The 9,977-nt window shown below is 42.6% G+C and overlaps 1 protein-coding gene across 1 annotated transcript; it reads left to right on the top strand.

The window, feature by feature from the left end:
- Nucleotides 1-6,044: 6,044 nt before the first annotated feature.
- RPRM (reprimo, TP53 dependent G2 arrest mediator homolog) lies at nt 6,045-7,501 on the top strand. Its single transcript, XM_036858597.1, has one exon. It carries the CDS (start codon nt 6,267-6,269, stop codon nt 6,594-6,596), a length of 330 nt encoding a protein of 109 aa, XP_036714492.1. The 5' UTR covers nt 6,045-6,266; the 3' UTR covers nt 6,597-7,501.
- The last annotated feature ends 2,476 nt before the right edge of the window (nt 7,502-9,977 follow it).

The following is a 9,977-nucleotide window of genomic DNA, read 5'->3' as shown; positions in this document are numbered from 1 at the left end:
TTGATAAAGACTTATTATAAATCAATAAATCAATATGAACAATAAAATGTCAAATGAGAAATAGACAAAGGACCTGAACCTGAATAAAAAGATTACCAAGTAGGACATACAGCTTTATAATACATATGTAGAAACATAGTCCACTATAATTGATAATACACAACTTCAAACAAGGTACTGGTTTTTTCCCTATCAAGCATGCAATGATAATTTTTAAAATCATACTTGGTGTTCAAGAACAGCATTTCCGAACGGTACTTGCTAAGAATTCAAATTTATGGGGCCCATCTCAGGCCCACCAAAGCAGAATCCCAGTGGATGGACCCAGAAATCAAGTTAGGGAAATTCTAATTCAACTGGGTTGCAGTAGGACCTGGGAATCAGTCATTTCCCGGCCCAATCTAGGTGAGCTTAAGATAGGGGAAATTTGAAAACACTGCTCTGAACAGTGGTTTTCAGCTATAGCTGGTCTATTGAATCACCTGGGAAATTTTAAGAAATACAGACACGGGTCCTATCCTCAGAAATTCTGATTTAATCCTTGTGGGTTTGATTTGGATATCAAAAATTTTTTAAGTACTTTAGGTGTTTCTAAAAGTAGCTGAAGTTGAGAATACCTAGAGGGCGTGATAAAATGTGTATTTGTATGCTTTTCAAATGAGAGTGAAGATTGGTAATACCGTTTTTACAAACGATTTGGCTGTGTGCTGTTTTTTTAAAAAAAATATTGTTTTCACCAAAAATTTCAATTGTGCAAATTTATCCTATCAATGTAATCTAAATATAGAAACATTAATGAGCAAGAACTTCTCTGTGTGTAATTGATTCAATAACAATATGTGAGAGGAACATAACTGCCCTGCTACAAAGTAATGGTTTATAAACAATGGTATGTTCAATAATGAAGTGCTATACACTCATTAAAAATGTGCGTATAATAATTTTTTAATGCTATGGGAAAATATAGGGTTAAGGGGAAAAAGTAATGTATAAACTGTATTTACTGCATGGTCAAGACTAAGTTAAAATAACCATAGCAAAAGACAGGAGGAAAATACTCTAAATTTCTAAGGGCTTTGAGCTATGGGGAGAAGAATAATGACTTCTGGGGGTTATTTTCTAACTTCCCTGAATTGCAGAAATTTATATAGTATTTATGTTAGATCTAATTAAAATATTTAGAATTTTTATTGTGTTATGCATAACATAAAATTTACCATTTTAACAATTTTCAAGTGTACAATTCAGTGCCATTAAGTATATTCACACTGTTGTGCAAGCATCACCATCATTTATCTACAGAACTTTTTCACCTTCCCCAACTGAAACTTTATACATTTCAGTTAAACAATAACTCCCCATTACCTCCTCTCCCTAGCCTCTGGTAACCAGTATTCTACTTTCTGTCTCTATGAATTTGACTATCCTAATATAAATGGAATCATACAATATTTGTCCTTTTGTGTCTGGCTTATTTCACTTAGCGCAATGCCTTCAAGATTTATCCATGTTACAGCATGTATCAGAACTGTATTGCTTTTTAAGGCTGCATAATAGTCCACTGTATGTATATACCGCCATATCGTTTATCCTTTCATCCACTGATGGACATCTGAATTGTTTCCACCTTTTGGCTACTGTGAATGATGTTGCTATGAACATTGGTGTACAAATACCTGTTCAAGCCCTTGCTTTCAATTTTGGGGGGAATATACCTAAAGTCAAATGGCTGGATCATATGGAAATTCTATGTTTAATTTTTTTTTTTTTTTTTTTAAATTTTATTTATTTATTTATTTATTTATGGCTGAGTTGGGTCTTCGTTTCTGTGCGAGGGCATTCTCTAGTTGTGGCAAGCAGGGCCCACTCTTCATCGCGGTGCGCGGGCCTCTCACTATCGCGGCCTCTCTTATTGCGGAGCACAGGCTCCAGACGCACAGGCTCCAGACGCGCAGGCTCAGTAATTGTGGCTCACGGGCCTAGTTGCTCCGTGGCATGTGGGATCTTCCCAGACCAGGGCTCGAACCCGTGTCCCCTGCATTGGCAGGCAGATTCTCAACCACTGCGCCATCAGGGAAGCCCTATGTTTAATTTTTTGAGGAACCGCCATACTATTTTCCACAGAGGCTGCACCATTTCACATTCCCACCAGCAACTCACAAGGGTTTTAATTTCTCCACATCCTTGCAATTTTTTTCATTAACAAGGTCAATCACTTCATATGGCAATATTTCTAAAATGTATCACTCACTTTCCAGCCTTCTTAAAAAGAATATATTGAACAAAATTCAGCCTTTTTTAAAAGAACTATACAATTGATGTCTCCTCGGGAGCTATTGCAATATATTTTTATTTGGTAACTATTTTGTTTGATAACTATTTTTTTTAATAACTATTCTCAGATATTTCCATAGATTAGATCAATCCTTTCAACCTCCTGTGAAATATCAACCCCATTTCACAGATAAGTAAATGAGGTACAAAGAAGTAAAGGAACTTTTCCAAGATCACACAGCTAGTAAGTGAAGACAGCAGGATTCAAAGTCCATGTCTTTACACATTTTGCTAGACTCCTAACCATCTAAGAATGTCTGTCTCTATATTTAATGTCCCCAAACCAATACTGTACACTCTTAGAAAATTTGTATATGTTGTTTAATGTTTTTCCTTCTGGTTGTTGCTGTTATTCCTTGTGGCTGTAAAAGCACCTACCTCTGGCTGTTTTCTCCTCTCCAACCCACATGTTGATACTGATGTCCTGTCATCAAGAAAAAGAGATAAAAGAGAGAGTTAAAACTGTGTGAGAAGTAAAAATGCATAGATTTGAGGGAATTTGAGGGATCAACCTCAGGAGAAAAATATACAAGCTTAGGTACTTGGCTTTCATGATATCTATTTTGGTGGTTCGATGACCTATTTGGCTTATTTCTGGCTTTCTTCTTGTGTTCCAGGTGCTGAGTCTGCCTTTATGAATGAATATGAGTGTTTACTCTTACTTCTGCTTATCTTGTGTAATATAGCGTAATTTATCTTTTAAAAAGTTTGCTTCAAAGTTATAAAGATCCTTTAAATATCTGATATTCTCTTTTTAAAAATGTCTACTTACTATTTTCATGATATACACAGAGAGAGAATCAAGGAAAAGACCTTTGATATTGAAAGTTTCTGGTCCTATAGCAAGACTATTCAAACTATAGATCCAATGTCTACTGATCACAGATGCCCATCAATAACAGCCTGGAGTATCTTTATAGAATTTATTATGTCATAGATATATTTTTGGGAAAGAATAGACAAATGTTTCCTTCCTTGTGTAACATGTATATTGTGAAATGCTGAGTACTGTATTTACTTTTTTGCAATCAAACATTCTTTCCAATAAAGTAGGAGAGGTTATTAGTTAAATAAATATAACAGTGAGTCATTGTATGTATCAAAATCCTTTTATTTTAAGTGAGTTAGCAATACATTACCTCATTTCACATCACCATCTGTTTTTCTAGAAATTAAGTTTTTCTATATCAACATTTCTTTTCCACATCTCTAAGATTTTTCTAGGAAATAGGTGAATAACTGGAGTAAAGCTGAGAGAAAAATTTTCCAAATACAAGAGGAAGATAAACAATTTCTGTAGAAAAGCTCTAGCCACCCGTATCCCCTTAAATCCAGTAATAAGTGAGTGATAAATGTAAGTTTTGTACTACTAGGTTTATAGTTAATTTCCATCTAAATGCTCCAAGCAATCTTATCCAACAAAATCAGGTTGGTGGGAGTGGGGGTGGGGTGGGGGGGGTGGCGGGAGGCGTAAAGAAAACAAAAGAGAGATCTGAACTAGCTGATGGGAAGAGCGCTATCTTACCCACAGCTCTGAGGCTGCTGGGAGTAAAGCTGAAACAAAATGAAGTCTGAGTGTTACGTTATTTCTTTTAAGAACATACCCCTCAAATCCAGAGGTTTAAAGATATAAAACCTCTACTGGACTCCAAAATTTGATCCTTTTAACAATGACTTCTGACTAAAACAGTAATACTGTTAATATCAATAAATATACTCAAATGCTGAAATGATTCAATTAACACTTTTAGGAACTTTTTGTAACCGGACCTTACAAATGTACTATAATTCTCTTTGTTTTTGTCACATAAAGAGAGGGCTATTGTCTCTAATCATCTGCACCCAACTTCTACTGAACATACAATCCTGTGCAAGTTAATATCCCTGGAAGTGGACCTCTATTCTCCACCTTTTGTTTTTCTAAATTTCTACTACTTGCCTCTACCATTCATGGTAGTATTGCTTTATATTATCTTAAAATCTCCTATAATTTTTTTCACATATGCATTATGTTTTACTGTTAAGTATCACCCATATTAAACTAAGATAGTCTGTATAGTGAGATATAAATGTTTTTTTTCCAATCAATAAATAATAAATTTGTCCAAAGAAGAAATTGTTGGGAGTGGAAGCATTCTTCAAGGCAATTATAACCACGGGAAAGTAGAGCAATAAATCAGGTGAATTGAGGATGAGGCCCAGAAGCCTGGGTCTTCAGCTATTAAACATCCCTTCAAAACAAAAACAGCTATTTGGAAGGGTCTAAACTTATTGAGGCTGATATACAATCAACATCCAAAAGTTGAAAACTCCTCAGTAAAATACAGTTCACTGTTTTATTGTGGTCACGAAGTACTATGAAAACATTTAAGGAAACCTTTGAACATGGAGTAAATAATGTTTGGGGAGACAAAAATCAGAGGGTTTAACAAGAAAATATAATGGAATTGAGAATAGAGTTGAAAATGGCAAGACAGCTACTTTGTTTTAGTAGAAATTTAGTAAATATAGTCTATCAGAAATTTGGACTGGGCTTCAAGTTACTGGTTTCCAGCTGTCACAGTTGAAAGAAAAAAGGAAGGAAGGGAGAGATGAAAAAGAAGAGAGGGGGAAGAAAATTAAAAAAGTAGAAAAGATTTAAAAAAATAAAACAAAAACCTGAAGTATTCTTCTAGAGCTCAAGAAACAATCTGACAGGTTCGTAACATTTCACTGAAACCAGAAGCAGAATCATAACGGACTGAAGTCTCAATCAGGCCCCTACAACATATGTAGCTTTGTTTAAAATGACTAAGGTGAAATATATCAGCTTACGGAAAATGGGGAGGGCTTCCAGCAGCTGGCTAGTGTTCTAGGTGATGGATGTTGATGAGCAATTCCCTTAAACAACTGATTTACTGCCAACAGAGAAAAACATTGGAAGCACATCCAAAAGCTCATTTGCAATTGAGATTACAAGGATATCCATTCTGTCCACCTTCCCCTCCCTCACCAGAGAGGTGACCCTGTTCCTGGCGACCACCTCCACACAAAGGCCACGGAAGAACCCCTCCTTCTCCTAATCCCCTTTCCTTTGCCTCAAAAGTCACTATAAAGCCTGCCTTACTCTGTCTTCCAATCGCTTCCTCTCTCCCTCCTTTTCTTCCTTTCTTTCTCTCCTTCCTTCCGTCCCAGCTTTTCTTTCTTTCTTCCTAAAATCATTGCTTTTGTAAAAATACACCCCTACACCACTAGACATACGTCGCATGCAAGACAAAGTCAGGCACAGGCGGCGGGTCCATGCATTCGCCAGCACCATCTGGCACCTGCGATTCATCGCCACTTTCCACCTCCTGGAGGTGAGAGGGGCGGGAGGCAAAGGACACGCAGAGCTGGTGTGACCCAGTTCTTAGGAAACTTTCAGCTGGTCGCAACCCTTCCCCCACCCGAAACGCTTCAATCATCCATCAAGCCCAGAAATGTACAGTGACCTCTGCCTAGCCTTTGGAGCTGGAAAATAGGCGAAGCAAGAAAAGCAGGAAGAGGTTCGCCCCTTTGCTTCCCACACCGCCCAACGGCGGCGGGCGCAGAGCTGCGGCACGGCCGGAAGGGGCCGCTGTTCGCTCAGAGTAGCCGCCCTACCGCCGCCGTCCGCACCTCCCACGGCCCCGCTGGCCCAGCCCCGCCAAGTTCCAACAGCCCCCAGTCGAGCAAGCGCCGGGAACGAGCGCCGCCCGGGCAGGAGCAGACGGCGCAGACCAGCCCAGGTTGCGGCGCTCGTCGGAAAGGCTCCGGGGAAACTCCCAGGGCCCCGGCGACTTTGGAAAGGAGAGAGCGAGCTGTCCCCGCGCGCTCAAGTCTGCAAGTGAGCGCTCAGCTCACCTGTTTCTCCCGCGCCACCGCCTTCCCACCCCTCGGACCCGCGCCTCCCGAGGTGCCCGCCCGCTCCCGCGATGAATCCGGCGCTGGGCAACCAGACCGATGTGGCCGGCCTGTTCCTAGCCAACAGCAGTGAGGCGCTGGAGCGCGCCGTGCGCTGCTGCACCCAGGCATCCGTGGTGACCGACGACGGCTTCGCGGAGGGCGGCCCGGACGAGCGTAGCCTGTATATCATGCGCGTGGTGCAGATCGCCGTCATGTGTGTGCTCTCGCTCACCGTGGTCTTCGGTATCTTCTTCCTTGGCTGCAACCTCCTCATCAAGTCCGAGGGCATGATCAACTTCCTAGTGAAGGACCGGAGACCGTCTAAGGAGGTGGAGGCGGTGGTCGTGGGGCCCTACTGACCGGCCCCCGGCCCCCGCGGCAGCCGCCCCACGCCTCCCCACTTCACCAGCCGGGCCGCGCCCCCTCACCATCCGAGACTGGGCGAAGCAAACCTGTCGGAGTCAATTATTTCTCTCGACTTATGCCTTTCGGGATGAAGCGACCCGTTGCTCGCTGGCTCTCTGAAAGTCCCCAGGCCTGGCTATAGGAGAAGAGAGCCCTGACTCTGGACTCCAGCAGCAAGTGGCAAGAAGAAGGCGATTGGGGCGCAGAACTTTGGAAGCTGCCGCTGGCGCGGGATGCGGGGACACCGGCCGGTCCAAGGCCCCTTTCCACCCGCAGGTGGGCCAAGCTCTGGGGGCAGGTGGAGAGGGCGGGCAGGGAGAGACGAACGGCACCGCTTGCCTGGTGACCGGAAAAGTGACCCGCGTATACTCCACTTAACCGAACTAACGGGGACACACAAATCCGTGTCCGGCTTCGCGCCCATTCCCTCCCGCTCCTCCCAGCCCTGGCAGGAGGGGCGGTAAATACCTATGATTGATTGTAACGTGCCGTTTTAAGGGATTTTGTGTTTGTTTGCTTGAATACAAATATTTGATAAGTCTTTTTCCGCTCTAGTGGCCTGTTTGCCTGCCTGGGGGTTAGAGTTTTGTGTTGGGAGAAGGGGTGGGGGGAGGGGGAGCCTGTGAATGTGAATGGGGTGAGTTGTTTCTTTTCATGCATTTCCAACTGGGTCTTTGGGGGGCGGGGGGAGGGGCTGGCCCTCCAGCTGGCCCCGGGACAAAGACTCAGAATAGAACTCAGAGCTCGTGACCGCACGGTTTACGCCACAAAAGTGCTCTTGACATTCGTGACACCGTTTTGGCTTTTTTTCCCCCCCTTATTTAACATTTCCTTAATAAATGCAACATTTAAGTGTTTTGTTCCTGGCCTCCTGGTGGTCATTCTGCGCTCCCGGCAGAAGGGAACGGGCGACGGTGAGGACTCGGGTTACCGGTCCGGGGTGGATTTCGCTTTGGAGAGCTGCGATTCAACTCGTGGATCCTACGCAGGGACGAGGGTGGGAGCGAGACAGAGAGGCCCAGGGACGAGTGAGACATGGCCAAGCCGCAGCACAGGAGCCGTCCTGGAGGCAGCATCCTTTGTTTTCCTTTACAGTTAATATTTTATATTTCATTTAGGCTCAGCTCTCTGAGCCAGGCGAGACGACGGGATGCCCCCGCGGGAAGATTACACTTCCGTGCAGGGCTCCGGTGGGAACACAGGGTTACACCGCTAATGAAAGGAAGAGACGGCTTGTCCAGCCTTCAGGGAGGGCATCTTTCCCCTGACCAACGTCAGCAAAACGGCGTCAGGATGCTGATAAAAAAAAACGAAGAAAAGTAGGTCCTAAAGTACATAGTGACGCTAATTCTCCCCGGGGTAAACCATTGTTACTAAAACAAGACATGCATTGTCTTTGCCATATTACGTTTCTAGCTAAAGGGCGGTATTAAAAGAGAAACCCGGCCTGGTTTACCAGCCCCAGGCCGGGCAAAAAGGTTCAGAGGAGTTAGCCGAGGTCCTGAATACAGGAGATGTGTGTTAAAACTGGGAAACTGGGAAAGTTGGGCAGGAGGGAGCTACAGATGGTCTTTGGGCTCAGAAATTGAAGGGAATCTGGAAAGAAGAGCCTGGAAAACCGTGAATGTGAAAATAACCCAAAGGAAACAATAGCTTCAAGCTTAAACTTGACAAGAGGTTTTGAGCAGTTTATTTTTACACCTGGGGTAGGATCCTAAATATTTTCAAGAATATAAAGAATCCTCTACTATGCTATAGCAATTAAAGGTTTCACAATAGCAGATATAAGATGGACTAAAATTTTTAAAAAAGCAACGAAGTGTCCCATTTAATTGGGAAGAGGCACAACTGGTATAAACAATGTCAGTGATCAAGGGTTGGGATCGAAAGGTTTGAGTGTCCTTTGACATCCTGTCTGCTTAAAGTGTCTGTTTCACTCCCAAAGTAAATCTTGTCAGGAATTATGACCTAGAATGGTTTTTTGACTGCTAATAGATATCAGGCTTGCAAAAGCAAGGACTTTGAAGTTTTGCCTATTGTTCCTGTATTTTCAGCAGGTAGTGTTTGCTTGTTTACTTATGTCTGGGCAGGGGAGCAGGGTCAACATGTAGTCAAGAGTGAGTCGTGGAAAGCAGTTTACTTTTTTAATGAGTAAGATAGGAAATGGAGACTTCTTATTTTGTAGACAGTTTCTGTGGCCTCCATATTTCAAAGAAAGAAACAAAGCAGAACAACCAGTTCACTCAAGGACAAACCAGACTTTTAAAATTAAACTCAGTTTTTTGTTTTTGTTTTAGTTTTTGGGTTTTGTGGCTGCAATGTCTTGCTGAGGATCTCTTCCTCCCACAGATTTATTAGCCCACAGTGCTGTAGTGGAAACTGATTTAGGATCAAAAACCAATCAGCTAGAGTGTGTGTGTAGGAATCTTACATTGTGCTCTGCTGAGTACAAGGTACCTGCTTACAGTGAATGTCAGACACAGAAAGGTCTCAAACCTACAGGTCAATTTGTATTTGTTCGTAAAGAACAGAGGTTTCCATTTAAAGCCAAATTCCTGAAAGTTGAGAGAGGGGCTTGCCCAAGGCCCCTACTACTCTTTCCTCTACTAATACTCTTTATCTCCACTATCACTATGATCACTCTCCATCCTTTTTCCTCTTAATACTTCTTCACACTGCTTTCCTCTTCCCTGCACCTCGAAAGCAAAATTTACAGTTTCTCCTTATCTCAACTATCCAGATTTTTTCTCTTACCACCAGAAACTGTGATAGTCAGACAAATCATAACCTGCAAAATTTAGTTCTTAGATAGAAAAGACATGTGAACAGAGTTCTGTAATCCATGAACTATGCATTATAGGGAAATGCACATGATCTGAAAATATCATAGCCCTGGGGACCATTTCCTGCCAACTCTTCTCGACAGCCCTTAGATCCATTTGTTACTTAGAGAGATGCCAAGTGGTTCTGGTTTTTATAGATGAGGCGATGTGTGCAAGAAGCTTTTTACATTCCCTATTCCCCAGTGGCCACACGGCAACCACTTTCTCAGGCCCTATACCACTCCCTGTCTCACTCTGCCTTTGACTGTCTTTATTCCTGATCCTAACAAATGCATTAAATGAAACTTTTAAAGCCTGCCTAGAGTTTATGGCACGTTGATCCTTTCCCGCAGATGTGCTACAAGGAAAGTAAGTTTTAAAAGTCACTTTCTGGGTTTCATATAAGAAAACAATGTCAGCCTTAAGAGACTGGGAATTGAGAGGGATAGATGCAAACAGGCAGATTTTATCATTCCACACTTAAGTCCACCATGTGGTCAGTAATTAGTGGGA

Source organism: Balaenoptera musculus, chromosome 7 (genome assembly GCF_009873245.2).
Source record: "Balaenoptera musculus isolate JJ_BM4_2016_0621 chromosome 7, mBalMus1.pri.v3, whole genome shotgun sequence".
Taxonomy (NCBI): domain Eukaryota; kingdom Metazoa; phylum Chordata; class Mammalia; order Artiodactyla; family Balaenopteridae; genus Balaenoptera; species Balaenoptera musculus.
Note: the sequence above shows the minus strand (reverse complement) of the source record. Positions and strands in the feature narration are given on the sequence as shown.

Excerpts from the sequence above, each read along its gene's own strand:
- RPRM (XM_036858597.1), top strand. The coding sequence starts at position 6,267 with ATGAATCCGGCGCTGGGCAACCAGACCGATGTGGCCGGCCTGTTCCTA.